The 26,800-nt window shown below is 52.2% G+C and overlaps 7 protein-coding genes and 2 non-coding genes across 9 annotated transcripts; 5 read left to right on the top strand and 4 right to left on the bottom strand.

Annotated features, from left to right (window-relative positions):
* Positions 1-252: 252 nt before the first annotated feature.
* Positions 253-2,097, top strand: STEHIDRAFT_78214 (epoxide hydrolase). The gene is made up of 7 exons (XM_007303224.1): positions 253-712; positions 792-949; positions 1,003-1,074; positions 1,149-1,216; positions 1,294-1,550; positions 1,627-1,798; positions 1,855-2,097. Exons 1-7 carry the CDS (start codon positions 385-387, stop codon positions 2,021-2,023), a joined length of 1,224 nt encoding a protein of 407 aa, XP_007303286.1. The 5' UTR covers positions 253-384; the 3' UTR covers positions 2,024-2,097.
* A 208-nt stretch (positions 2,098-2,305) lies between these two features.
* On the top strand, positions 2,306-3,892 carry STEHIDRAFT_120974 (uncharacterized protein). The gene is made up of 7 exons (XM_007303530.1): positions 2,306-2,419; positions 2,482-2,564; positions 2,630-2,763; positions 2,832-2,906; positions 2,965-3,155; positions 3,240-3,441; positions 3,540-3,892. The coding sequence occupies exons 1-7, from the start codon at positions 2,358-2,360 to the stop codon at positions 3,720-3,722; spliced, it is 930 nt and encodes a 309-aa protein (XP_007303592.1). The 5' UTR covers positions 2,306-2,357; the 3' UTR covers positions 3,723-3,892.
* Positions 3,893-3,990: 98 nt separating this feature from the next.
* Positions 3,991-4,072, bottom strand: STEHIDRAFT_t130. Its single transcript has one exon. It is a non-coding gene; the product is annotated as a tRNA-Leu (tRNA).
* A 370-nt stretch (positions 4,073-4,442) lies between these two features.
* On the bottom strand, positions 4,443-6,448 carry STEHIDRAFT_156306 (kinase-like protein; the record flags this gene model as incomplete). The annotated part of the gene is made up of 6 exons (XM_007303529.1): positions 4,443-4,489; positions 4,560-4,612; positions 4,718-4,794; positions 4,888-5,511; positions 5,576-5,656; positions 5,720-6,448. The coding sequence occupies 6 exons, from the start codon at positions 6,446-6,448 to the stop codon at positions 4,443-4,445; spliced, it is 1,611 nt and encodes a 536-aa protein (XP_007303591.1).
* A 947-nt stretch (positions 6,449-7,395) lies between these two features.
* STEHIDRAFT_96383 (uncharacterized protein) lies at positions 7,396-12,979 on the top strand. The gene is made up of 13 exons (XM_007303528.1): positions 7,396-7,492; positions 7,553-7,900; positions 7,968-8,176; positions 8,234-8,646; positions 8,707-9,697; positions 9,753-9,914; positions 9,983-10,375; positions 10,440-10,637; positions 10,696-11,032; positions 11,101-11,354; positions 11,408-11,697; positions 11,766-11,887; positions 11,967-12,979. The coding sequence occupies exons 1-13, from the start codon at positions 7,408-7,410 to the stop codon at positions 12,590-12,592; spliced, it is 4,428 nt and encodes a 1,475-aa protein (XP_007303590.1). The 5' UTR covers positions 7,396-7,407; the 3' UTR covers positions 12,593-12,979.
* A 577-nt stretch (positions 12,980-13,556) lies between these two features.
* Positions 13,557-15,549, top strand: STEHIDRAFT_139051 (acid protease; the record flags this gene model as incomplete). The annotated part of the gene is made up of 8 exons (XM_007303527.1): positions 13,557-13,946; positions 13,999-14,159; positions 14,225-14,332; positions 14,395-14,547; positions 14,606-14,798; positions 14,859-14,938; positions 15,013-15,298; positions 15,377-15,549. Coding segments are annotated over 8 exons (1,456 nt in total), but the record flags the coding sequence as incomplete, so codon positions are not given.
* Positions 15,550-15,651: 102 nt separating this feature from the next.
* On the bottom strand, positions 15,652-20,479 carry STEHIDRAFT_168104 (uncharacterized protein). The gene is made up of 6 exons (XM_007303526.1): positions 20,024-20,479; positions 19,940-19,966; positions 18,862-19,891; positions 16,444-18,795; positions 16,088-16,377; positions 15,652-16,019 (listed from the first exon to the last, which is right to left on the bottom strand). The coding sequence occupies exons 1-6, from the start codon at positions 20,393-20,395 to the stop codon at positions 15,981-15,983; spliced, it is 4,110 nt and encodes a 1,369-aa protein (XP_007303588.1). The 5' UTR covers positions 20,396-20,479; the 3' UTR covers positions 15,652-15,980.
* Positions 20,480-21,613: 1,134 nt separating this feature from the next.
* Positions 21,614-21,695, top strand: STEHIDRAFT_t140. The gene has a single exon. It is a non-coding gene; the product is annotated as a tRNA-Leu (tRNA).
* Positions 21,696-22,123: 428 nt separating this feature from the next.
* Positions 22,124-26,677, bottom strand: STEHIDRAFT_96379 (uncharacterized protein; the record flags this gene model as incomplete). Its single annotated transcript, XM_007303525.1, has 6 exons — positions 22,124-22,781; positions 22,851-23,118; positions 23,202-24,114; positions 24,175-25,556; positions 25,619-25,886; positions 25,939-26,677. 6 exons carry the CDS (start codon positions 26,675-26,677, stop codon positions 22,593-22,595), a joined length of 3,759 nt encoding a protein of 1,252 aa, XP_007303587.1. The 3' UTR covers positions 22,124-22,592.
* Positions 26,678-26,800: the final 123 nt, after the last annotated feature.

Genomic DNA, 26,800 nt, shown 5'->3' with positions numbered 1-26,800 from the left:
TGTGCGGGAATTTTGTGGGCGTGTACTCGTAGTATATGAAAATGTTTTGGTGTTTGAGCACTCAGAAGCTTCGTCTCGAAAACAACTGCAATGGGCCACATTTTAGGGTAAACGCGATCACGTGGCTATTCTCCGAACACCAGCTGACCCCGACGAACTCAGTCTGTCCCTTTCTTATTCATCACAATCTTATTCTCAGATGTTTTAAAGTTGAGCGAGTCATGCACTTATTCGTCGTGTATCATCTGTCAGCGACTCCTAACGACGCAGGGCACCAAGTTCTGAACACATGAGCCCCGGGAAGCGCCAGGGTCGCAAGTGGCAGCCTATATAATCTCTTCACCTTGCCTTGTCCTACTCACTCAAACTCTCGCAAGTACCCAAATGACCTCCCATATCGAAACCCCATTCCAGATATCCGTTTCCACAGAGGCTCTCGAGGCTCTCCAAACACACCTATCTATCACCGGCTTTCCCGACGAACTCGACGATGCAGACTGGGATTATGGTTCCCCCTTGGCCGACGTTCAACGGCTCGTCGCGCGTTGGACGAACGGTTACGATTGGAGGAAGTACGAGAAGGAATTGAATGAGAAATTGCCTATGTTTACCATGGGTGTTCAGGTTGAGGGGCACGGAGTGTTGGATGTGCATTATGTGCACGGGAGGAGTAAGGTTGTGGATGCAGTTCCGTTATTGTTCGTGCATGGATGTGAGTTTTGTCTTTGTATATCGCATTCTCTCGGGGACATAGTAGTCAAATTGAATCGGATGTGGACTCTTGATTGTAGGGCCAGGGAGTTTTATAGAAGCGAAGAAGATATTGCCCCTGCTAACGGAATCCTCCCCGGACCATCCAAGCTTCCATGTCGTCGCTATTGGGCTTCCTGGGTTCGGTTTCTCAGAGGGTCCTCATAAGAAGGGTTTCGCCATAGACCAGTACACAGAAGTGAGTGGCTTATCGCTGACCCCTTCACCGTACTGCTTCACAGGAGTATACAGGTCGCCCACAATTTAATGATGGCATTGGGGTACCATGAATATGTTGTACAAGGTGGCGACTGGGGTAGTCTGGTGGGTCAATTTCCAAAAACCCATTCACGGTTTCGCCTGAACTAAGGTCCCCCTGTCCTTACCGTTTTCCTCAGATAACCCGTCATATGGCCGTTCGCTATGGACCCAAACACGTTAAAGCCTGGCATACCAACTACCCGGTGTATGTCATTATCTGTGATCTCCCCTCAGTCTTGCCTTGTTACTCATGACGAAGCATTGCTGCCACATCTCACACAGTGTATGGGCGCCCTCCCTTTTCTCTAACCCAATGAGCTGGTTGTGGCACGCCATCATGCCGTACTCTTCTCGTGAACGCGCTAGCCGCGCTCGCTGGGATGAACACCTCAAAACTGGGCATGCGTACACCGCCATCCAAAGCACCAAACCTCAGACTCTCGGATACTCACTGGCAGACTCGCCTGTGGGGTTGTTGGCGTGGATATACGAGAAACTGGTCGGTTGGACAGACGCGTATGATTGGGATGATGACGAAGGTATGTCTTCTCTCGCTGTTTCGTCAGGTCCGTTTGACGCTGACTGCGCGGCTCTGTTGGGGTTTTGTACTTATAGTGCTGACCTGGGTGTCAATATATTGGTTCTCACGCGCTGGACCTGCCGCATCCATCCGTATTTACTACGAGATGGAAGACCTATGGGGTCCGGGCGTTATTCCTATCAACATCAAGCACGTCCCTATCGGTATCTCGTACTTTCCGCAAGAGGGGTATCTCCCTCCAAGATCGTGGGTCACTGCTGCTTTGTTTCATTGATGTGGTATATTCATTTCACAATGAACAGATGGGTGCATACGATAGGCAACGTCGTATTCGAGTCGGAGCACGAGTACGGTGGACACTTTGCGTCGTATGAGAACCCGGAAGGGCTGGTCGATGATTTGAGGAAGATGTTCGGGAAGAAGGGGCGTGCGTTTGGTGTTGTGCCCGGGAGGATCGGGTATACGCACTAGTTAGGTGAAATACTGGGGCTTACAGATTATTCATGTACATTATGTTGGATGGCTAACCAGATCTTCTGTTTTTTCAATCAACGACTACTGATTTGTGGCCTACCGCCTCGGTCTGGGTGGGGTTGTATTGGCGTGTGGCGAGGTGTGGCGACGAACATACGCAACATGCGCCAAGCTTGCGGCTTATTATGATCGCGCCTATGACGTCGTTGCTGTCTACTCAAGAGGAGTTTGCAACTGACCACCATGCAGACGTCAACCTTGTCTTTTCTTTACCCCCACCACCAACACTGTAGTCAACGTTATCGAAGCTGTCGCTTGGAAGATACCTAGCATGGATGACTTACCATTGGATACACATCATCCTGCCGTGCGCGACTATTTGTCGCTAATTCGGTATGCTTCTCTATCTGGCGGCTTGATCACGAAGTTGCTTGAACGTTAACAAACTCATGAAGGCTACAAGTCTTGACACCCTTGTCACTACTTATTAACATTGCGACTGTGATGATATGTGCTCTCGTTGTTTCTCCATCACTCGGTGCGCCGTTCTTATCATTCCACAATGCTAGATGAGTTGAGACTTACATACGATTCGGTCCATAGGAGACGTCGTGAAATGGTTCCCTGCATCAATATCTCCATACACACCCTTGATTGCTGCATATTTTGCGGCTATATACGTGTGCCAAATAGGGTATTGCGTTCTCCTCGTGATCGCAAGGAAGCGGGAAACGAAGGTGCGCTCATCCATAAACTGCTGCTGCCCAGTGAGTTGAACATTGACCAACTCTCCACGCGAATGTAGGCAACGGTCGTCAAGGGAGTTGGTATGGCATTAGTATTCTCCAACTTTGTCACAGCAGCATGGGCTATTACATGGGTATGGAAATCTTTCGCTGCTATTGTCGATCTAGCCTTAGCTGACAATACTTCTCCAGGTATTCCGCATGTTTCTGGCTTCCACAGTCCTCCTCGGAATACTTCTACTTCTCCTCATTTACTGCAATGTCGTATTATTCACGTATCACCCACCTACGCGAGCTCGTCCTCTCGATGTCGCCCTCATTCACGGACCCATCCGTCTCTTCCTCATTCTTCCTCTCATGCTCCTGTTCCCATATTCTCTATTGTACGTCTCCTCCTACTTCCCCCGTACACGGATATCTGCTAACGACAATCGTACTCATGCACACCTGTGATCAATTACCCACAGCGTCACACTAGGCCACGCTTGGGACCCTGCCCACAAAGATCACTACCGTGCTCATCAATGGGAAGGATTCGGCGTGATCCTTGGTGTCAACTTACTTGGACTAATCATCGTTGCTGTCCGACGCGATATCGTGTGGTGTGTTGGGGCCACATGGATCAATGTAGCGATTTGGGCCACAAAACTCAAGCCTGCGCCCGTCTATGTGCGTCTTCCTGGCTGCACTCTCCCCCACTCCCTCATGACTTCTCTTGTCAACTACGAGGCTTGGCTGCAGCTAACGGCGCATTTTCGGACAAACAGATCACTTGCATCATGTTTACCGTTCTGCACCCCCTCACGCTCCTCGCCGCCGCCATTTGGGTTACCTTTTTCAAGAAAGAAGAGGGCATGATCATGCTCCCGCCTGATGAGGAATCCGATGGCCCCAGAGAAAATGGAAGGGAAAGACCCGCGAGAGAGCTTGATGCGAATGATTGGAGTTGAGCGTTTAGTACTAGTTATGGCTGAACGAGCAATGGTGAAGGTTCAGCGGGAGGGAAAAGAGCCTGAGGAAGATGGTGCGAGGAGTGGTGTCGATTTTTTTTACGGATATTTTGTGTTCTGCGGGTTCCATTATGCACGATTGAGACCGACTCTCGGATTGTACATCCTAATCAGCCTCATAGAATGTGTGCATCGTTCCCTGTGCATGAGAAGTCACGCCTATGGAAAAGGCGAGCAACAAAAAGCATGTTATCCGAAACACACAATTTGACGAGAGTGGGATTTGAACCCACGCCCCCGAAGAGACCAGATCCTTAGTCTGGCGCCTTAGACCGCTCGGCCATCTCGCCTATATGTAAATTGCGGCGCTAAATAATTTGTCCTGAAAGTCCACAGTGGCACTGCGTAGTACACAGTCAACTTGATCGTACATACCACAGGATTTATCGACGTGACACGGAAGGTTAGACTGACAATGTTGTGCTAGAATTTATCCCAGGTGGAAATAACAGCATAGGTGTGGTGGTTCAGTTGGCTACATTCGGGCGGACGCATGTTATGTACACTGGGAGACACTCGCAATGTGTTTCCTTCCATCCATATGTCTTATGCAGGACTGAATAATCAGACCATTCCACCTATTTTGTGCAGGTTAGCATTGGGCGAATCTCACGTCCCCTATGATCCTCTCTCTCGCGTTCAACGCGAGAGAACAGCTCACTATACTAAATGCATGTAGGTCTCCTGCATATACGCTTCGTTCACGACTGTAACAAAATGGAATGATCAAGGAGACATTAAAGTCGACAGGATCTGTGAGAGAAGCAAAGTACGCACGCAGGTTCCAGCAAGCAACCTGTTCCCCCTTCTCTTCCCATTCAGGGTCAACTCTACATATAACGATCGTAATGATGTCAGCAAACCGAAGCAAGAAGCCGGTGAGCGCACGCGGAGGAAACAATTGTGAAAGAAGGGAGGAGATGAACAGCACTGACTCTCCGATCCAGTCGAAAAAAGCGAGGTTCGCGAGGTTTCGGCATTTGAGACGTTGAACTGGGCTGGGATGAAGTAACTGTAGTTAAAATGGTCACACCGTCACAACACACGAACCGAAGCGTCAGAATGTCAGTCTCTGTGTCGGAGAGTGCATGAGAGATAAACTGACAAACGTCAAAACTTCCGCAACCTCCGCAGGGAATCGATCTCCCATATTCGCCCAGTATTGGCCCGTATGGGTCAACGGATGCTGGCAATACTTGATCAAACTCATACGGAGAGTTTGGTGGTCCGAACCTTCGAATGGAAAGTTGCTGGTCATGAGCTGATACAGCGTCACCCCCAACGCCCAATAATCGACCGTATGATCATACCCCGATGCATCCTCCGCCCCTGTCCCTGTCAAGTCATGGACCACTGAACGCATACAAACGTTACTCATTCCATATATATCATCCAGCCATCCCTCCTGATCGACTTGAATATTATACAGCTCAGGAGCCTTGAAGATGGGTGTACCACCAGTGGCAGTACTCAGCGGCACGACGAACCTTTCGCCCCTACATCCCAAATTAAAGCAAGAGCCGAAATCAGATTGTTGATAGGATGGAGGGAAGAGGCTGGGGATGGGCCCGTCATACGGATGGATGTAGGACAATCCAAAGTCGGTTATGGTGATATAGTATGGGATGTCGGTGGATGTGGGGGAATGATTTGGGACAAGGAGGACGTTGGATGGTTTAATATCGCCGTGGATTATGCCGCGGTCGTGGAGATGTGAGATGCCAGAGAGCTGTCGAAGGGTAATGGACAGTAAGAAAGAGTGGCGTGGGAACAGGAAACAAGAACGGACGCACCATTTGGAGTATGTATGTTTTGAGTTGTGAGATGGTGATCGGATGCTCCAACAAGCCTTGCAAATCCCCGCACATGAATGGCTGACAAAAACTGTGCTTGAGTATGGCGAAAATATACGATGAAAAAAAATTAGGACACATTACCATCACCAGGTACGACAAGTCGACATTCGTCCAGTGCGCAACTGTTTCCAACACGAAAGGACTAAATCTACCCCCGCGTAATCTCCTGCGTACTTCCATCTCATTCCTCATGCACACCGCATACTCGTCCCTCTGATTTCCCTTCACGTTACACATCTTGATACACACAACCCGTCCGTCATGCTGCTGTCGAGCAGACACGACGATGCCAAAGGATCCCTCACCTCGAAGTTCGAGGACTTGAAAGCGTGTGATTTGCTCAACAGGCCGACAAATATCGTTGCTGTGGTACAACGAGGGGAACTCCTGGTGGTATGCGATTCGAAAGATGGACGAGTGAGCCGGAATACTGAGTGGGGCCGGAATAGTCTCGAAAGTGGAATACTGGCCGAACGCTCCGTAACTGGGCGGTGGCGAGCAGAATGGGTTGAAATCCTCGTCGCCGTCCCACAACGATTCTTCCTGTATGCGTCGGTTGACACAGGGAAGATCGTGGCCACCAACGATTTGAGCTTTGTCCATGGAGGCGGGGGAGAGGATAGGCGCAGCCACCTTGGCTGGCGTGAGAAGAAGGGGTGTAGTGTTGTTCTTGGGAGAGCTGCAGCGCGACCGAGACTCTTTATTTGTCTCCATTTGAGTCTGTAGGGGGCTGTTCTCTTTGGTGGCGTCAGTCTTTCTAACCTTTTTCAAAGCGCGTTGGGCTTTTCGTGAGAGTGCTGTGCCGGCCATTGTTGGGAGAAATTGGTGGGGATAAGTACAAGCGAAGGCAATCTCGGGGACAAGGAACAAGGGTGCCCAGACGTGGGGGAGACAAGGGACAAGGGATTCTCTGGGCCAGCCAGGTGTCGCGAGAGAGCGTGGGAGACTAGAATAGCGACACAATTGCAAGACACAGTGGCACGCAAGGCCAGCCTCGTGGCAAGACACAGTGAGGAAAGCGGTAACAAGAGGCAACCGGGCCCTGAATGAAAACTGGGGGAGTAACAGAAACTCTCGAGCGCCAGGACAGCTTATAAGAAGGATGTGATAGTGGACCATTGTTTGGACGAGTATGTCGAAGTGGCCTTCAAAGCCGGGTTTGAGAGGCAAGAAAGCAGTGGCACCCTTTCTCCATCTTTGGAGGTTACGCACTGAGTTTAGCCTATATATTAGCATGTGGTCAGATATGCAGTGGGAAGGCATTTTTCTAACATCGGGCATAATGGAAGATTCACAGTGGCGCTACTACGGCGAGTTCGGGGTGGCGTGCTAGTGGCGGTCGACGGAGAACAAAAAGACGGCCAGTGGAGGCACAGGAACAAGACAGTCGGACCGATTATTGAAAGTGTCGTCTGTGGGCGGAACGGCAGCTAGCTCTGAGGATGAGTCTGTAGCTCTGTCGGTGAGTTGTGCCAGGGAACACAGAACGCGATTCAGAGTGGGACGTATCAAGCTTGATTCGGCTTCGAAACCTATTTTCAATGATTAGGCTGCATAATTATGCCAGACAAACCCTAACCGTATGAACTATTGCGACCTTTCTTGTCCATTTTCTCGGCCTGGCAGGTGGAAATTTCTTCAAGAGCGCGAGTCAGCGCGAGTCGCGTGGCCGCTTCGGATGAAGTGACACGTTCCCACGAGTCGCGTCAGGCCTCAATCAACGCGCCGATTTGATTTGGACCCAACGCGTCTCTAGTCCTACCACCACCATGTCCCAGTCAGACAACGCGAACGACTCGTCCCAACCGCGACGCTCACACCGAGAGCGAAAGCAGGCCACGGTATTTGTCTCAGGCACGCATTACACCCAATTTCTGCGATGTACATGCCTCTGATACGCTTATTTGGGTACAGGAGCTTCACAGAAGCGGAAACGCACAGATGTTGATACTGGTGACGAGGGCGATGATGATATGAACGGGGCCGAGTTTCCTGACGAGGACAATGAACGTGAAGAGGAAGAAGGTGAGGAGTATCCTGCCCCGAAAGCGAAGAAGACAAGTGCGAGCCCGGACAAGGCGAAGGGGAAAGCGAAGGCGACATCCACCGTCAAACGGCCGCGCACAGCGAAAGCAGCAGCCACACCTAAGGCGCCGGTAACTGGGGCTCGAAGAGGCAGGAAACCTAAGGTAGCAGGAGACGCGTTTGACGCGGATAAAGTCGCGAAGGAGGCCAAGATCAACAACGACAACGTACTCTTCAGTGCGCATTTCCCCTGTTGTATTCAACCTTTCTGGATGCTGAAGCTCTCTGTCATGTACACTTATAGACGCCATCATTAATCCTTCAGCTGCGCTGCAGTCAACAGTGGAGGATTTCCTCGAGTCACTCACTGAGTCTCCAGGGCCCGCTCAGGCAGAACTCGTCAACTGTATCCTCCGGTGTTGTGGTTGCAATGACACAGTCGATGCGGACGCAGCGGTGGACTATGACGGTGTGGTTGATGCTCTGGATAACTTCACCGAGGCGTTGAAACAGGTGCGTGGTTTGGTTTTGCTGGTACTCTAGTCGTTTCTTACATTCGGCGGATCATAGGACAACGCTCCCCCCTATCCTCTCACTTCCAAACTGCCCTACCTGAAGAAATTCCACAAAGGGCTTTCCGAATTTCTTGAACGCCTAATCAAATCCTCTGCGGAACTCGGTTCTCTATATTCGAGCGACCTCATGCTTACCATCAAGAACTGGGTCGTTCCTATGTCCTCCTCGCAACTCCGAAGTTTTCGCCACACCTCCACCGTCATCGCTCTTGAAGTAGAATCTGCACTTTGCGATGTAGCTGCGGCAGTGCAGAAGGAGGCTGAGATAGTAGGCAAACAGAAACAGGGCGAGTCGAACAAGAAGAAGGGGGCGGCGAGCGCAAGAGAGAAAGATCTGAACAGTCGGGCGAACGAGATTAGGGAGAGAAGGGACAAGTTGAAGGATTACATCGACGAAATCGTGAACACGTGCGTTCTACTCATTCCGTACCATGTCTGCACTCTTTCTGACCATATGGTCATTTATAGGGTCTTCGTTCACCGCTACCGCGACCTCGATCCTACGATTCGCACAGAGTGTGTTCGCGCTCTCGGCCTCTGGTTCAAGAAATACCCTTCCCAGTTCCTTAAATCTGACTATCTACGTTATGTTGGCTGGGTCCTTTCCGACCAGAACACCCATGTCCGATTGGAGGCCGTCAAATCCCTCGTTTTCCCCTACTCAAAGTCCGAGTTTCACCTCACCCTTGACACCTTCACCGAACGCTTCATACCACGACTCGTGCAAATGGCCACGGCCGACACTGAGCTTTCAGTCAGAGTCGCGGTCATCCAGGTGTTGGCAGCCATGGACGAAATTGGGTGCCTGCAGGATCACCACGAGAAAGAGAGGGAAGCTCTATGTCTTTTGGTGTTTGACGAGGAAATGAAGGTTAGGAAGGCGGTCAGTAGGTTCGTTAGAGCCATTTGGGAGCAGACGGTTCAGGAGAGGCTTGTTGGGAAGAGGAACGCCAAGGGGAAGGAGAAGGAGAGGGCGGGCGTTAAGGCGCTGGGGACGCTGCTTGTCAAACTCGGGAAGGCTTTGGACAAGGTTGTTGATTCTCCTGGGGATAGTGACGAGGATGAGGCAGCGGAGCGAGGACTCTCGAGGGATGCTCGTGTGAGGGAGGTTCAGGCGCTTATGAAGTCTGATCCAAAGACGAGGACGGCATTGGTCGTGCAGAGCCTTTGGGACGAGGTGGATCCGGTCAGTGACTGGGAGTCTTTGTTGGACGTACTACTGCTGGACCACTCGGCGGCAGGCGAGGGTACCAGCGGATCTGGGGCGCGGGGGAAGAAGAAGAAGGGGAAGCAGCAGGTGAACGGAGATGCTGATGGCGAGTTGGATGGAGACGGAGATACTGACAGTGTCGTTGACGAGGCGTGGAGGCTGGACGAGGTCGAGGAAGCAGTCTTGCTGGAGGTCCTAGTGGCGTCGCTAAGGCAAGCTAAGTCGATCGCCCAGCAGACCGCGAAGAAAGTAAGTGGTGATCTTTTAAATATCACGAATTTCCTCTTACGATTCCGAACTGCAGGGAGAAGAAGATCCAACGTCTTCCAACATCACTCGTGCGCTCATCAAGGCTCTTCCGAGGCTGTTTGCCAAGCACCAGACCGACGAGACACGCATCGCCGAAGTGCTCGCAATACCCAAGCTCATGGACCTCGATTTGTATCTCGAGATGCGAATGATGACCGTGAGTGTTATTTGCCGCTTGTTCGACCCTTTTTTTTTGGCTCAGTTTCTTTCTTTGCCGTCTGACAGGCCTACACTAGCCTCTGGAGCGACATCACCAAACAATTTACCTCCCACTCTTCCCCCAAAGTTCTCGCCCAATCCGTCGATACCATCCTCTTCATGCTCCACTGCACCGCCCTCTCTAACGCTAACAGCACCAAGATCCTCGAACTCGAAGACGAACTCGCTACTTCCCTTCGAGACGCCATCGGAGGTCGGGACGAGCTCGAGATCGCCAGTTTTGACGAGGACGAGGTCCGCAATTTGAGCGTGATCTGCACAAGGTTGAAGACACTGGCAGGGTATAGGGATATGACCGGCTGGATGGAAGAGGATGAGGGAGGCAAGCAGAGTAGTGCGTGGGATATTATCAATGCGTTGGCGGAGAGGGGAAAGTTGGGGTACAAGGAAGAAGAGGCAGTAAGTCCATCGCTCTGTGTGGTCCAATCGCATACGAAGAAGCTGACTTCTTTGCTGCCCCTAGATGGTCGCACAATGTCTTGACCTTTTAGCCTGCCACACAATGTGGAAGGCAAAGTACCTGACTGCTGAACCCCATCCTTCCCCAGAGGAGGTCAGGTTCAGAGAGGTCTTCCTAGAGCAGCGAGAGGCCTTGCTCCAGAAGTTAGTCGAATATGCCGTTGGGACTCAGTCCAACACCGCAGACGGCGTCCGTCGAGCCGTACGTGTACTTTCGTTCTCACCCACCCCATTGTCATAACTGACCTCAACAATTGCAGGCGTTCATAAATCTCATGAATCTTCACATCCTTTTTGCCCCGGAAGTGGTAGACCCTTCGGGTCCTTCCCCGTCCCCGATCTCCGCCATGCGTGCGTTGACCTTGGATGACGAGGTCCAATACCGTTGTGCAGGCTTCGTACAAGCTGAGATCGAAAGATTTGCGGAAGAGTTAGCTGAAAATGATCAGGGTGATGACCAGGGCCAAGGCGCTGACGAAGACGAGGGTGACGAGAGTCAACATTCTGGCTCAGAGGAGGACGAGCCCGCTCCGTCGAAAAAGAAGAAAGGTACAAAGGCGAAGAAGGGCAAGAAAGGTGCAAAGGAAAGGGAAATAAGTAAGTTTTTGGTGGTCGTACTGCAGGATCATGAATTGACACTTCTCCGCCGGCGACTCACTTTTCAGAAACCCCTCCTGCCACCCGAGCTTTCCTCGAACGTGAATATGCGTTCATCCGCCTCGTGTCCACCTTCCTCCAGGCTGTCCGGATTGGCGCAGTTCACATGCGTCATTGCGCTATCGTTCTGACACACTATGGTCGCTTGGGCCACGCTGTCGATTCGTTTTCCAAAGCTGTCGCTGAGGTCTTGAAAGATGAAGGGCTCTATAAGGACAACGGAGCCGGTGTGCACGATGTTATCACCGAAGCTCTCCAGGAGGTACGCTGTTCGCTTTTTTCGCCTAAAATCAGTGCTCATATATCGCATTCCAGTCGTTTACCTTATTGCTTGATGGTGTGGTCTCGTCCGAGGGTCCCTCTGTGGCGCTGGCAAAAATGCTCTCCGGATGTCTTTGGATTCGTGGTGCTCAACTGTCTGTGGTCCGAAGGCTTGATACGCAACATATCATCAACATCCACACGACCCTTTTGACTTGGATCGGTAAACGTCTTGCTTTGTACGAGGCAAACAAGAACAAGAAGGGCCGTAATACAGCCGTTCTGTTCTTCAAGGTACTACACCCTTTGGTTGCGCCTGTACAAAGCCGTGATGCTTTGAAAATGTGCGTACCCTCTAGAATTTGTTGTCAATGTCCTCGTCCACTGACTCTTTCTGTCATTTTCGATCTAGCAAAGCGCATATGGATCAGATCCTGGATCAGGCCAAGGTCGAGATTGCCCCCACCTCGCAGGTGTGGGAGCCACAGCGAGCGTACGAAAAACGCCTTGCCAACGTGATGTCAAAGACGAAAGGTACGTCTTCTCCCGCACTTTCTCCATCCTCCCTCATTAATACTTGGAGTTTGTTTCTCATGAGTTCCTTATCTCGTAGGCGGTGCGAAGAGCCGAGCGGCGAAATCGAAGGACGTCGTTACCACAGACGACGAGGATATCGTCGACGACATGCTTGACGCAAATGGCGAGCCAACTGCTCCTAGACCATCTCGGCCACGTCCACGAGCTGTCCGTCGCTCGAAGCGTCTCTCAGACTCGGAACCGGAACCAGAACCCGTGGAGGCTTCTGAACCAGAGAGTGATCAAGCCTTGTCTCCACCACCACCGTCCGAGCCACCCGAAGACATTGCGGCGGCTACAAATGAAGTTGTAGCACCCCCCACTCCGATCACGGCACCGCGTCGACCTCGTGCTAAGCCTAAGGCGAAGGAGAAGACCCAACAGAAGTCTCCAACGAAGAAGCGGACGCGCGGACAGGCACGGGAGACTGAGGAGGAAGACGATGGCGAAGATGAGGACGGAGGTGATGCAGAGGCTACGCCTAGAGCCTCGCGGAAGCGTAGAAGGTCACCTCTAGATGAAGAGGAAGAAGGGGAGCCGATGGGGAATGACCAAGGGGAACAAGAACAGGAGCTTAGTCGCCATTCAACTCCTCAAGCCCTACCATCACCTGCTTCATCGACGGGTGAGATCAAAGTACGACGAAAGAGAGCGCGCCATTAAAGTTCTTGGGCGTACTGAGCACGTTTTCTTTCTTGTCTCTTGTGAAGCTCGCCACCTCCCTGTGCCACCCCTGGTTTGCTCGTCTTCCTTGTTCCTATTTGCAGCCGACGCTTCTCACACCATGGTTTCTTTACAGTCCTTTATCCATCTTCCCGCTTCGTCTTGCTCTCTCGAATGTTCGATCTGTATCGTAAAATGTTCACCATGCTTTTATCTGCCTGCTGTCGCTCCATGTATTGCTCGCTCTGCGGATAAGTCTGTTCGTTTGTTGTTAGAACCTCTGCATACAGTCTTATCAACTGCGTGTTCCTATTTGAATGGCACCTGGTCAGCTTGATGGCTGCATATAGCTCGTACTTTCTTCCCTTCCCCCACTATTCGTCCCGCTATCGCTTCTGCCCACATGCCTCCTATGTAACATACGACCTGTGTTCGCCGGTGCGCGGCGGATAGGTAGGGATACGTCTGCCATAACGGAACTTGCACGGAAGCATCTTTCGCCGAACTCACAGGCCTATGATTAGTTTGGCCTTGCAGAACTGACCCTCACTGCATTATGTGCTTATTATTTACATGTGGGGTATGCTACGGCTCAGACAAGCATGTGAGTGCATCATTTTCCACTACGTTCATTTAATTTTCGTTGAGTGGTCTTGGTCTGATGGTGCAGTCTAACGTAGGCATGACCGTAAGCAAAAAGACTTCTGCAACTTCCAGTAAACCGGACATCGCGTGCCCGAGAACGCGATGTTCCCTGCCTGATAACGACCTCTTCGCTAACGACGCCATGTGCCTCGGTTCCTTTATTCTGGCTCTTCGACATACAATTTCAAGTCCTTATGACGAGCACTGCAATGTGCCGATCGTTGCATACCACTAGATGGCTTCTCCTGAGCTCAGCACCGAAGAGCATACGGTATATATAGGAGAAAGGCAGTGGGATCCGCTCCCAGGTCTCGTCCAAAATGTCTCCTGTTCTCACCCAGGTCTTCGCTGGGCTGTTTGCCCTTGCGTCGACCGGATTTGCTTCTGCAGCCGGTGACTTGATCCAACGCGCTCCGTCTCGGGCTTCGACGACCTTGAAACATGTCGACCACATCACAGCTCGCCATGTCACCTTTCCCAGGCGTTCGCTCGAGGCAAGGAGTACGGAGCTCCCGAGCGCAGAATTCGTCGCATCGTTCACAGGGAAGGTCTCGAAGACTCAGCATAAGAAGGATATTCTGCGTTCGTTACGCTCGGCTGCAGGGATCAACAGTACTGCTGTGATTGACGGCAGCGACTTGGACGAGGAATACATCACTGAGATCACCGTCGGAGGACAAACTTTCTATGCTATTGTGGATACTGGCAGGTGAGGATATCGCTATTCGACCATTCGTGACAGACTTACAGAGTGGATGTAGCGCGGATACTTGGCTCGTTGAGAGTGGCTTCCTTTGCGTCGATTCGGCGTCGAATGCTGTTACTGAGGAGGAATGCAATTTTGGTCCTACCTTCGACACCAATGCGTCTTCGACGTTCGTTGACTTCCCGGATCATAACTTCAATATCTCGTACGGTGATGGTGGGTGCCCTACTCTAATTCATCATCAGTCACGACTGCATATTCACCCTGTACAATGTTTATAGGGGAGTTCCTGAATGGGCCCGTCGGCTACGATACAGTGGCTATTGGAGGCTTGTCCGTCACAAACCAAACTCTTCCTCTTGTGAACTACTCCTACTGGAATGGCGACGGTGAGGGGCTCTTGCGGTCTACGTGATTCCCGACAAGAAAGACTTAAGAGGTGTTCTCGTAGGTTTCAGCAGCGGCTTGATTGGCCTCGCTCACCCCGATTTGACGAGTGTGTACGACGGAGACGATCCCTCTGTTGACGAATGGTTCGGAAACAGTCTTTTCTACAATCCCTTCTTTTATACTGCTGTGAGCGAGGGTGCCGTCTCTGAGCCATGTACGGCATATTTTCTTATTTACGCTTGCGAAGCCGTTATTGACAGAGCTCTGTGCAGATTTCTCTATCGCGCTCAACCGAGGAAACTTTTCGGCAGAGGAAAACTCTACTTTCGACCCGAACCTTGGTTATCTCGCATTCGGAGGAATTGCTCCTGTGGCCGTGACCAACACTTCGACAACTGTTCCAATCCAGGGATACTCGATCTCGACGTTCACCCCAAGCAATGACACAAATAGCACGGACTTCACGTACGTGCATATACTTAATATGTCTCAAATGGCATAATTGAGTTGCATCTTGCACTGTAGCTACTTCTACTACACCATCGACGTACAATCCTTTGTCTTCAATGGCTCTGATACTCTCGGCGATATATCCACGGATAACAGTAAGTCACGCTCTTTCGATATTTCTGGGCATATTCGGCAGGCTCATATAGTGCATCACTTTATCTCCGTCCAGTCATTCTCGATACCGGCACTACGCTCAACTACTTCCCAACTAATGTTGCCGATCTTTACGCCTCTAAGTTCGTCCCAGCAGGTGTTTGGAATGATGACGTTGGAGGCTACGTCGTCGACTGCGACGCTGAAATTCCGGAAATGTCCGTTGTAATCAATGGCACCACCTTCACTATCGACACAGCTGACCAGATTCTGCCTCTTGGGACCGATGACTCTGGGGCGGAGGTGTGCATCGTTGCCACGACTGACGGTGGCGCGAACGAGCCGGACAACACCTTCATTCTGTGAGTGCTCGACCATTTACCTTCACTAATACGTCGAAGGTTGTGTAGCGACTTACTCACATTCACAATCGATTCCAGGGGCGACGTGTTCTTGCACAACGTCGTGTCGACGTTTGACATTGGCGCCTTCGAAATCACCCTCACTCAGCGCGAGGCCTACTAGATGCATCCTCACGGACTGTAGCTATCTATTGATGTCGCTGGTTTATCATTATCGAAAGTGTCGTGTAAGAGATACTTTTCAAATGATCATACCCATTCCTTGGTTTTCGGGGATTGGTGTTTCAATTTCAAAGTTAGCGCCACGCAGCCAATATAGGGTGTGGTGTAGAGACCTGTTCGTGTTGCTCCAGCGCGAACTGTCAAGAATCATACAACAACGACTGTATGGGCAACCACCGGCCACTAAAAGAGATACACCCAGGTAAATGAAGAAGGATAAGTCCTCCACTCGTGAAAGGCCATGTGCAGCAATATCTGCGAAGTCCGCATGAAAGGGAGCTGAAGACTAAATAAAGAGCGACAAGAAGATCGAAATCCTAGACGCCGATGCTAGGTGGTAGTAGGGAGGGGTATTGAGGTTCAAGAATGTGGTCGAAGCACAGCTCGATGACAGTAAGTAAATAACGATGTAAGTAATAAATATCACACAAGTGGAGACAAAGATGGTCAGACGGCTCTTTTACTCCAAAAGTCCGAGCGTAGTCATTATCATATCTCGCTGGAGGAGAAACAAAGGCCACAGTCAGCCCACAGTTCCTCAGTTCGATCATTCGCAGGAAGACTCACATCATCTGGCGGCAAACTTTGAAAAGCATCCAATACGCCCATATCTCTATGAGCCGCACTCGCTCGACTTCCGATGATCTCCGAACGCGGTCTTAGTCTTGGTTGTGGTCGCGGTATAGGAACCAAGCTCATCCTCGAAGGCACAGAATCAGGGGACGCAGACATAGACGAGGGCCTCTGGCGAGGCCTCCGAATATCCTGTATTGATATGCCGAGCATGGTACAGAGCTCTCTTTGGGCTTCATGCAGCGCGTGTGTCTCCTCGGACGGGCTGAAGTCGGAGGTGTACGCTGGCGCGAAGTGGAACGATTCGAGATCAGTTCCACAGTCAGAAACTCTACAAGTTAGGAACTCACCAGAAGTTCGAGCGGACAAATCCTTCGTATTGATCCCAAGAGGCATAACGTGCGGCACAGGCGGTACTGGTGGAATGACGAGATCCGACTGGAACGCAGATGACGGTAAAGAGCCTGTCGGGATCCCGCTGGCGCAGAACTGGCTCCCCATGGAAGCTCGACTACGCCTCCCAGAAATACTACTGCTCCTCCTTAACCCCGCCTTTGACACCCTGATGCTCGACTTCCTCGACGCCAAAACGCGACTAGATCTTCGGCTAGCTGATATCGCCGAGTTACCTGGATGCACGTCTTGTAGAACATCGTTCAAGTCGTCGAGATCTTGCGCCACTCGTTGAGCCTCGGACCACGCCTCTTCCCTCTCCGCCTCCAGGGCGTTGATCTGTTCCTGAAGCGCTTGAACCTGAGCGGACCGCTTGAGATAGCTGGCGTTAAGCTTCCTCAAGGCCATCGCGAGTGCACTCCCCGCATGCGTCACCTCAAGCGCGACCAGCTGTGCCGCCTGATCCCTCGCAAAGTAAAGGTCCTCCGAAACCTGATCGAGCGTGTGCGACACGTCTTGCAGATCATCCACCAGATTCCTCAAAGAATGCGCATTGATCTCCCGACCGCCGTCGGCATGTGCGGCGAGACCAGTAAGGAGATTATTGCGCCTGCGAACTTGCAGCTTATACTTCGTCTTTAACTCCGCCTGAAGCGCCTCCAGCCTTTCCAGCTCATGAGGCAACTCGTTATCCAAGGTGTTCACCGGAAGAAGTCGAATCGATGATGGCTCGGCGGACTGCCTGATCGCACGCGAGACGATGGACTGGAGCTCGGAGGATGTGAATTTCCATTTCGCCGCCTCCATCGTGTACCCTTTGTACTTTACTCGACTCGCTTGGAAACGAGGAGCTGAGGGCGGGTGCACAGTCGAGGCGGTTGACGGTCTTCGCGTGCTAGCCCCGCCTGCACCGCCGTATCCGACAGATGATGTCGAGCCCGATCTGTTTCTGTCGAGAGAGAGCGGTGCGGTGCCTGGAGTGGTCCGACTACGAGGTCCGATAGGCAGAGGAGGCCGACCGGAAGTACGACGACCACCTACGGTGCTAATTGGAGCGATTGTCTGCGACTGCGTCTGAGCATGAGCCCCTGATTCGGATATGTTGGCGAGGGTATCATATGCCGGAGGAGGTGCATTGGGCGGTGCCACACCCTGATAGCTGACCTCTTGAAAGACTGTGGGTGCGGGTGGCGCAATAGATACTAATGATGAACTAGGCGCAGTTGATTGTGATGAGAGAGATGCTGGTAGATGTCGTGAGGATGATGACGAGCTGTGTGTCCCAGATGGAGACGGAGACGCACGCCGCTGAGAAACTGGACTGGGACCGGGAACTAGTTTGGTAGCCGAATCACGATGAGGGGGTGGAGGGACGAGGAGAAGTGAAGGTTGTAGTCCGAATGAGGTGGGTAGAGGTGGTGGAGGTGGAGGTGAGATTGGGGGCAGCGATGAGGATGATGATGGGAGTGGGATTGTCGACTGGGTGGCAGATTGGATCCGCAGAACACCACCAGAGTCATTCGGAGGCCCGCTTTGATCGCGAGCGGACGCCGACGTAGAGGGAACAGGCTCGGATGGCATCAGCGGCGAACGAGAGTTGGAGTTCATATTCTTCCATGAGCGGCCCCGCGTGAGAGACTTGCCATGGGATAACGAGCGATTCAAGTTCTTCGATGATAATCTTGCAGAGTTTCGCATCCGCCTGAAGGCTGAGTTCTGATCCGAGCGTCCTGAGGCCAGTGCGGGAGACATTCCAGGTGACGCACTCCGACGGTTGGCTGAGAACATGGGACTGAAGGCACTGGGAGTCTCAGGGAAGGTTTGGCGCTCTCCACTCGATGGTGGTGAAATCCCTCCGGATTCATCGATCTCGTCGTTGACGGCGATATCAAAAGAAAGAGGGTCGGTCGGGTCGCGGACGACAGTTATGGGATTGAGAGGTTGATGCCCACGGAAGCGCATGATAGCTAAATCGACTGGACGGGTATGTGTTTGTGAATGGCTGCTGTCGGAAGGAGAGACCTTCGATCTTGAGACGAGTATACCCGCCGAGGAGTGAGAGCTTGTGGAAGCACTCGAGGGGACATCCGCCGGGCGGTGAAGGAAAAGGTGAGAGATGCCTGGTGTGGATTTCAAGCCGTTGGATTCAACACCTGGACTCTCCTGTAGGCGTTCGCCGATGGGATGAAGAGCGGAAGGATGAAGCGGAGATGGTTTGGACGGAGGAGAAGAACGAGAGTGCCGAAGGTCTCCAAGAGAGGAAGACCGTATGCGTGAAGATAACTGAGTCTTGGAATCAGCAGATGTAGCTAGGCATTCCAAGCATGTAAGTCAATGTCAGTTAGAATAGAATGATGATCATGCAAAGGACTGACGGAGTGCATCCCGGTTGTCAGACAGTTGAGAAGAAGTCTTTCTCCCTTTCGAACCACTATCTCCCACACTCGCAGAGGAGATAGAATGGCCATCTGCACCTGCAGACGAAGCAGTACTTGGACTCCTCCCAAATAAATCAGGCTGTAAATACTGATCCAACAAGACCTCGTCGATGTCTTCACCGGAGGGGGTGGAAAAGTTCGAGTGTGGTGATGCGCGTGATTGAGGGTACGTCGAGGGAGACAGGTATTGATCGCTGTCTGATGTGCCGGTCCGCGTTGGGCGAGAAAGCGGTGAAGGATGCGACCGCTTCGTGCTTGTCGAGCTTGCAGGTTCCCGCTCGGGCGTCCCGGGAGAGGACTTTATAGATGCAGATGCCTCAGTAACCGGTGATACACTATGCGCCATGTGCATTCCAGGCAAGAAGATTCGGGTGGTGTTTGGTGTGCGTGAGACGGGGGGAGTCTCTACCATCCGATGCGTTACAGGCGGCTTGGATTGTCGAGAGGTACCTGCAGCCCGGTTCGACTTGGATACCGATAGACCCGTCACTGTACCATGCCCACCTTGTCCATCATTCGACCGGGTGACTGAAATTTCTGCGGGGGAAGTGGGGGTCGGGAGGGGTGGGACAGGTGGTATGGAAGATGTCACTCTCGACCCAGAAGAGGACGAAATGGTGTTGGAGCTCAGAGGTCTATTTCGCGACGGGGGAGAGGTCGATCCAGGATGCTCTCCATGAGGAAGAGTGGCCGAGTCTTGACGAGTGAGATACCGCGAATAACGGTGGTCGAGCGTGCTGCCACCAATGATAGATCCAGGGAGGGTATAGGTAGATATCGTGGACGCGTCGTCAGCTATCAAAGGTGAGGCATCCGTAGTATCTTTGTTCGAGCGCACGTTCAGATGTTCCGCTGATGCACCGGCAGAACGCTGAATCTGGTATTTGGACGATTTGTGGTATTCTGGGTTAGGAATCCTGATCGGAGCGGGAGCACCTTTGGCGGATTTACGAACGACCCCAGCCCGCTGTGCAGATGTGAGTATGAATATGTCTTGGTATGAAAAGGGACATACCTCGTCTTGTTCGACGCCTACGGAGGGCTGATAAAGGAAAGACGGTTCAGCGCATTACGTTGAAATAGGATACAGATAACGTACTTCTTGTGTATCCTCCTTCCCGGAGACTTCACCAGCTTCACCAGCTTCGGCTTCCTCGATTCTGGGTAGAGAGTCGCCTCTAGGAGGAACGGCAGTTGGAATAGGGCCCAAACTGAGGATATCAGAAGAGAACCAATGCTCGTTCGGTAACTCGAGTTCTACGCGAGGAGAAGGAGTGTCAAGGAACGAGGGCTCGCGAGGGCTGCGGTCAGAGGCCTGCTCAGGTAGAGCACTGTGTACAGTCCGAGGTGTCGCTCTGATCTCCAATACTCCCGAAGTTGTAAAAGGTTCTGGATCAACAGCGGTCTTGACCACTCGAATCGGCTGCGCATTCTTCTTGCTCTTGCGCTTTCCGAAGGCCAATGACAGCATACCAGAATCCAGAGACGGTAGACAACCGGAACAAAAGAAAGCCAGAACAAGTGAGTGGACGCTTTAGAGCGCGACAAGGGGTACAGGGCCGATATATCCAAAGGAGAAATGGAGCTGTGAGGCGGGCGGGTATGAGGATCGGTTTCATTGGATGAAGCGCATCAAACTTTGCTCTGCGACCATCATTGTTGTTCCAGTTCTGTGGTACCTACATCATTTTTTTACCCATGGAGGATTCGTTTCGGAGGACAGTATCAAGGAGCCCAATCAACGGTATCTGGATGTACTCCATCCCTTCCGATTCGAACCCGAATCAGGAAGGCTCTGGACGCTGGTAGAATTATCAAGTCCTTGATGAGTATATCATGGGGCTCTCCAAATGTGGGTCATAAGCTAAAGGTATCCCAGTCAAAAAGGCCTGAGACAATGTTGACGGTGTGGGAAGTGAACGTATGGGTGAAGAAGCTCGTGAGAGGGAATAATTAGTTCACTGGAGACATCCCGGAAACTTCCGCTGCCTTCGTTTACTTCCGTCACGTCGTTCGAAGCTTTGAAACCATTCTTGGACTTCTCCTCGATACACCACCTCTGGAAGCTGCTGGACCCGCAATTCTACAAACGGCCCCAACTGCTACGTATTTGTTTCGAGAGCTGCGCTCTTTGATCAATGTGATTGCATTGTTGGTGTCTGCCATAGGCCTCGGCGGCCTAAATACTGATTGATAGGACCAGGCCTCCTCGTTAATGAGTCGAGTAACGGAACCAGCAACCGTGGTCATGACCACCCGCATGGCGGGTTCTCCTGGAGGCTGGCAGCACATAGCCCATGTACTGCAATTATCACTGGCGCGCCGGCGCCACAATCTCCTCGATATACCCGATGTAAGTATTCCGCCGTAATGCGTCTCCTCTAGCTCTACATTGCGGGCGGCTCTCTGCGTCGAAAACGATGGGTATTGGACGCCACAATCATCCGATGACAGCGGCCGATGATAGGATGACGGTGTTCATCATAAGTACGTCTGAGTCTGTTGACTCTGTTCCTACTATCCGCCTGGTCCGTTCCAAGTTCTTGCCACCTCTCATCCAATATAAACCATTCTCCCCTCACTTGTCCTTGTCTCCTGCATATCACAGGACCTTCTTCTCGTAACTTAGATCATGTTGCTCTACTTCAAGTCATAGAATCACATTGGTTCACAATGATTTTGATGTACGGGCGAGATGGCCGAGCGGTCTAAGGCGCCAGACTAAGGATCTGGTCTCTTCGGGGGCGTGGGTTCAAATCCCACTCTCGTCACTATGGCGCATACGAAGTGTAACTTTTGTACTTCTCCTGAACCAAGTACAGAAGTTCGTTCGACAGATAAGTTTTGTATCTTCGTGATTCCTTGTTGATGTGCATGCGCAATTTTAGTTTTGATTATATACATTATTTCGTCTATAGTACATGCCCATGCAAGAGCCAACATTCCGCACGGATCACTTACATCGAATACATATCAGGTCTTTCACGCAGGAAGCCCGTTCACGAATCCATATCCATATCCATGCAATTGCAAAAAACAGACAGCTGAGACCTGACCGACCAAGCATATATACGTGACCAATCTGCTGATGAGACAAAAATACGAAAGGGAGAGCAAAAAGAAAGAGTTGATATGCGCGAGTAGGAGTAGGAGCAGGAGCAGGAGCAATTACATACAGATACAGACTGCGGGGATATGAGAGCGAGAAAAAGTAGGATGCTTTATACGGGTACTTATGTATATACGTATGTATGTATGTGTGTGTGTATGTGTGTATGTGGTCGATATGTTTGGTTATGATGCGGGGATGCCGATGCGGAGATGAGAAAACAAGGACGAGGACGAAAAGGATAGGAGGTAGAGGCAGGAAGAGAGCAAGTAAAGAGAGAGAGCGGCGGGAGAAAAGGTAAAATCAATAAAGAAGTGATAACGAGGCGGTGTGGGGTGGGGTTTCCATGATATATCGGCAGAAAGAAAGAAAAAATCAACATAAGCCCAACAAGCTCCACGACAACCCCTGCAACAGGAAACAACCAAAGGAAGTCCGGCACACATTGAAGTAACAAGAAAGACACTGACGCAATATATAAACAAGTCGAATAACAAGCGAAAGGACAGCGAATATATAAACAAGAAACACGAAGGAGAAAAAGAAAGGAAAATGCCGCTCAACTCAACTCTGGCACCTCGAAATAAGACCTGAACATCGATTCATGCCTGAGCGATGAATCCGCGATGACGTTGTAGACATGCAGGAACAGCCTCGGGAACCTTTTTGTGAAGTATGACAGATACCCTTCTGGCATGGATCCTACGTGGCGCTTAACATTGTCTGGCAAATCCTGGTAGTGATGTTTCTGTACGTCCCAACACCCTATAAGCCTCGACCGAGTAAGATCACAGACACGAACGGGAGCAAGACGCACCTTATTCCTCAACGCCCTCAACAAGTCCTGCACGCTCTTCCCATCATACTTCCTGAACTTGCCCAGATTCTCGACGAAGATCTTGTCCAGCCTCGAGACCCAATCAGGACCCACGACGTCGATAGCGCCTTCTTCAAGAAGCACGAGATGTGGATCTCGAGGATCACGGACCATGATCTCGAATCTGTCCGACGCATCTTGAAGGAAACCCAGACGACGACCGGGATCCCAGAAATACGGGTGCATGAGACACGTCGTCGTATCCGGTCTGTTTGCAGAAAAAGATCCAAAATGAGCACCAAGTCCGAATGCACAGGGCGAGGGAGGAAAAAAAGGAGAGATGATACGTACCGTTCCGAAGCCTCCGCATGCAACATCTTCCCAATCAAATCCACCGCATCCGACCCCTCCTCCCCAAAACCTTCCAACCCCTCCAAACACACCGCACCCTTCAAGATATTAACCTCCCTCTCATACCGATCCCCAAACGGATGGCCCCCATTCGTAAGCACATAATAGAACAAACACCCCAACGCAAAGATATCCACGCTCTTCGTCAGCCTCGTCGGCTTGTGACTATGATGCGCCCCTGCCGTGCTCGATGTCCTAGTCGTACCGACCGAATCGCGCGACGAAGTCGAGTTATCGTCCGTGGAGGATGATTCGTCCAGCTTGACTTCTCCGCGAAGGATTTCGGGCGCTCGCCAGCCGACGGTGCCGACGCCCATCATGCCGTTCGCGGTAGGTAGGAAGCTCGTCTGGTCGACTTCCAGCTTCCTACACAGTCCGAAATCCGAGATCAACATTCTGTGTCCCTTCATCCCACCACCACCTCCTACTCCACTACCACCGCCGGCACCATCCTTCGCAACACCCGCAAGCGCAGCCCTCGCACCGCTCACCAGGATATTCTGCGGCTTGATATCCCGATGCACGATCTTCAATCCATGCAAATGTCTTAACCCGCTCACGATCTGCCTCAACGCCCTCTTCGGCTCGAACACGATACTGATATCTTTGAACTGGTCCGGCCTCTCGACGATATCAGCGAGAGAGGCGGGACAGAGCTCCAGCGCGATGTAAAGGAAGCCGGAGTGGGATTCTTGGTAGAAGTACCGGATGACGTTCGGATGGTCGTCTGATTCTTGGAGGATCGCGACTTCGCGGGAGGCGAGGGTTGTGAAGTCTTGCAGGAGGCGTTTGACGGCGACGGCGCGGCCTTGAAGGGAGCCTTGGTAGACTACGGTGCCGTGCGAGCCAAAGCCTATGATAGAATACCGTCAGTACGAGTAAAAGAAGGGTAGATGAAGATATTGGTGCCTACCTAGCACGGTATCGGACACTATCAAAGAAGGCGATACAGAAGGTGCAGGAGTAGCAGGAACAACCAACGTTGGTGTACCCGCAGACGTCGAAGGCTTCACTTCTGCTTGTCTTTGCCCTTGCACCGCATCTCCGTTCGCAGAGCCGGACCCTGCGCCTTCGACCTGCTCGCCACCCTCCTCTCCATCGACATCAATCGACACCTCCTTCTTTTTCTTCTTCCCTCTCCGTCTCCTGGTATTTTTCCGTCTTCCAGGTGCAGCCCCTTGCGCATCTCCTTCCTTGTCACTGTCTTCATCTCCACCGTCGTCGAGGGCAACATCGACTGCTGGTGTGGCGATGGGTTCTGACGTGGGTAATGGCGGCAGCTGTTTTTGTACTGATGGGGGTGGTGGAGCTGGCCGTGCAGGTGCAGGTGTGGACGGAGTTTGCGGTATTGTTGGTAGGAGGTCCCGTTCAGCAGAGGGTGATTCGACAACTGCAGGCACTAGCGCTCCAGTTAAAGATGATGTGGAAGGCTCGCTGACCAGCTTGGCAGGAACGGTCTCAGTCGCCGTAGGGACCTCGCCACCCATGGTCCCTCCTTCATCGATAACAACCTTCTCAACAACTTGACCGTCACCTCCCTTCAAACCCTTCTTCCCATTCCACGTAATCCACCCCACCAAACCACACATCATCCCGACCAAAACAACCCACCACGACCCAAGCGTAACACCCGCCCCCGCCCTCTCCCCACCCCCAACTCCGATCCATCCCAACGGCGGAACGACATTAATCGAAATATTCCACCCCGTCTGATCCTTCGCTCCCGCTCTCGCAGCAGCAGTATTCACAGTCCCATACGCGCCAGCCTCGACCCTATTATTATTGCTATGCGGATGCGAGGGCACGATCGGCAATGGCACAGTTGGCGCTCCATCCAGCAATTTCGCCGCAAGCTGACTCTGCGAGCCATCTTCGAGCGGACGAACGCCGACGAGGCATCTCATATTCGTGCTCCCGCTCCTGCATAACGCCCTCCACATCGCGTCGTCGCCGCCTATAGGCCTGGTGTTACGCCCGGCCTTGCCCACGTGCGAGTTAGAGTCGATATTGGGGTTGGAGTTAGGGGGCGCTTCGATGCCCTTGAGTGAGTAAGACGGACCGTCGTGCGAGTTCGGGCCGAAGATGACGAGGGGGTAGTTGTCGGGTGAGAGTGCGAAGAGGGAGCCGGTTTGTTCGACGAGGCCGACGTAGGCGGAGGAGGGATTGATGTGTGCGTTGCGAGCTGCGGTGGTGAGGTCGGAGGCAGGGAAGACGTCTTGAAGAGGTGGGCGGGGTTGGAGGAGGACAAAGGGATCAGAGCGAGTGGTTGATTTGACGACGTCGAAGACGGCCACACTAGGTTTGTGGTCAGTTGAATATTCGCGATGGAGTAAATAGGAAGACACGAGAAAGCGTACATAGTAGCAGAAAATTCTTGACCCCAGATGGGATCGTTCTGGGGTACGCCAGGTGAATCGGAAGGACGGTCGATGTTTCGGGTTTTAAATGATATGATGCCACCGTTTGGAAGAGTTTCGACGTATTTATCGTCTAACGTACGGCTATAGACAGACTGGAGGTCGAGATCCTGATTGTTGGGACCATACGTGGAGAAAGAGAGGTCGCGCACAGGTGGCCGACGAGCGGTGGGAGATCTTGGGCGGGTGTGAATGGATATATGGTAATCTGCAAGGCGCATTCGTCCAAGTATCTGATGAGAGGCTGTACACAGACGCACCTGTGCGACCGATATAGACTTCGGTCGGGTACTCTCTGGAAGGTATGGTCCCATCCAGCTCGTCCAGGTCAATATCCTCCTCCTCCTCCTTGTCCACTAATTCCTCGAACGGATCCCACGGACACTCCGAGTCCAATGCAGCCTTGACCCTTCCCGTCTCAAGTTCTAAAACCATCAGTGATGTCTTCTTCCTCCCGACGAACACTCTCCTGTCCCCGTCACCGAAACTGAAAGGCGACATATCGACGAGCTGTGGCATAGAAAGCGGTAGGCGCTGCAGCGAGCCAGATGGCGATGACGAGACGTAGATGTCGCCGGACTGAGGTTCAATTATGTATGTCTCCTGCGACGTCGGGTCCTCGTCGAAATCAGGATCGTACTCGACATGTTTGGTGCGCACGAGAGGGTCGAGGGCGGAAGGTACAGGTGTGGGCGTGCCACCCGAGTCTACTTCTGTTGTTGTGGTCGCCGTCGCCGTCGACGGCATAGACCATATGACCGCCCCCGTCGTCCTGTTCAATGCATGGAATTTTCCGTCGACAGAGGCGACGAGGACGATGGGTAAAAGTTCGAGGTCGGGGTCGTTCCCATCGGCGCCGTTGAGTGATGGGAGTCCCGTAAAATGTCGGAGAGCATGGGTACGGGCTGAGTCCCGTCTAAGAGTCAATGAGTCGGCGACGCTGCCTGCGACGATGAGCAAGAGAAAGGCTAGAGGATAGAGGAGGGCGGAGTAGGCCATGGAGACGCATCATTCGATGCAAGGGAAACGCAAAGCTGGCAGAGCCTGCGCGCCTTCCAGAAGCATTCGGCCACAGCCCCCCGAGGGGTGGGAACTTCGTGCGGTGGCGCTCCGGGGCGCCAC

The sequence above is a fragment of the Stereum hirsutum genome (genome assembly GCF_000264905.1).
Source record: "Stereum hirsutum FP-91666 SS1 unplaced genomic scaffold STEHIscaffold_6, whole genome shotgun sequence".
NCBI lineage: Eukaryota > Fungi > Basidiomycota > Agaricomycetes > Russulales > Stereaceae > Stereum > Stereum hirsutum.
Note: the sequence above shows the minus strand (reverse complement) of the source record. Positions and strands in the feature narration are given on the sequence as shown.

Bases quoted from the DNA above. Each gene is read 5' to 3' on its own strand.
- STEHIDRAFT_78214 (XM_007303224.1), top strand. From the start codon at position 385: ATGACCTCCCATATCGAAACCCCATTCCAGATATCCGTTTCCACAGAG. The intron at 713-791 runs GTGAGTTTTGTC...TCTTGATTGTAG, and splicing joins GTTATTGTTCGTGCATGGAT to GGCCAGGGAGTTTTATAGAA. The intron at 1,075-1,148 runs GTGGGTCAATTT...CGTTTTCCTCAG, and splicing joins GTGGCGACTGGGGTAGTCTG to ATAACCCGTCATATGGCCGT.
- STEHIDRAFT_120974 (XM_007303530.1), top strand. From the start codon at position 2,358: ATGGATGACTTACCATTGGATACACATCATCCTGCCGTGCGCGACTAT. The intron at 2,420-2,481 runs GTATGCTTCTCT...AAACTCATGAAG, and splicing joins GACTATTTGTCGCTAATTCG to GCTACAAGTCTTGACACCCT. The intron at 2,565-2,629 runs GTGCGCCGTTCT...TTCGGTCCATAG, and splicing joins CGTTGTTTCTCCATCACTCG to GAGACGTCGTGAAATGGTTC.
- STEHIDRAFT_168104 (XM_007303526.1), bottom strand. From the start codon at position 20,395: ATGCTGTCATTGGCCTTCGGAAAGCGCAAGAGCAAGAAGAATGCGCAG. The intron at 16,378-16,443 runs GTGAGTTCCTAA...ACTTCGCGCCAG, and splicing joins TTTGTCCGCTCGAACTTCTG to CGTACACCTCCGACTTCAGC. The intron at 16,020-16,087 runs GTGAGTCTTCCT...TTTCTCCTCCAG, and splicing joins AAAGTTTGCCGCCAGATGAT to CGAGATATGATAATGACTAC.
- STEHIDRAFT_96383 (XM_007303528.1), top strand. From the start codon at position 7,408: ATGTCCCAGTCAGACAACGCGAACGACTCGTCCCAACCGCGACGCTCA. The intron at 9,915-9,982 runs GTGAGTGTTATT...GCCGTCTGACAG, and splicing joins TCGAGATGCGAATGATGACC to GCCTACACTAGCCTCTGGAG. The intron at 11,888-11,966 runs GTACGTCTTCTC...CTTATCTCGTAG, and splicing joins CGTGATGTCAAAGACGAAAG to GCGGTGCGAAGAGCCGAGCG.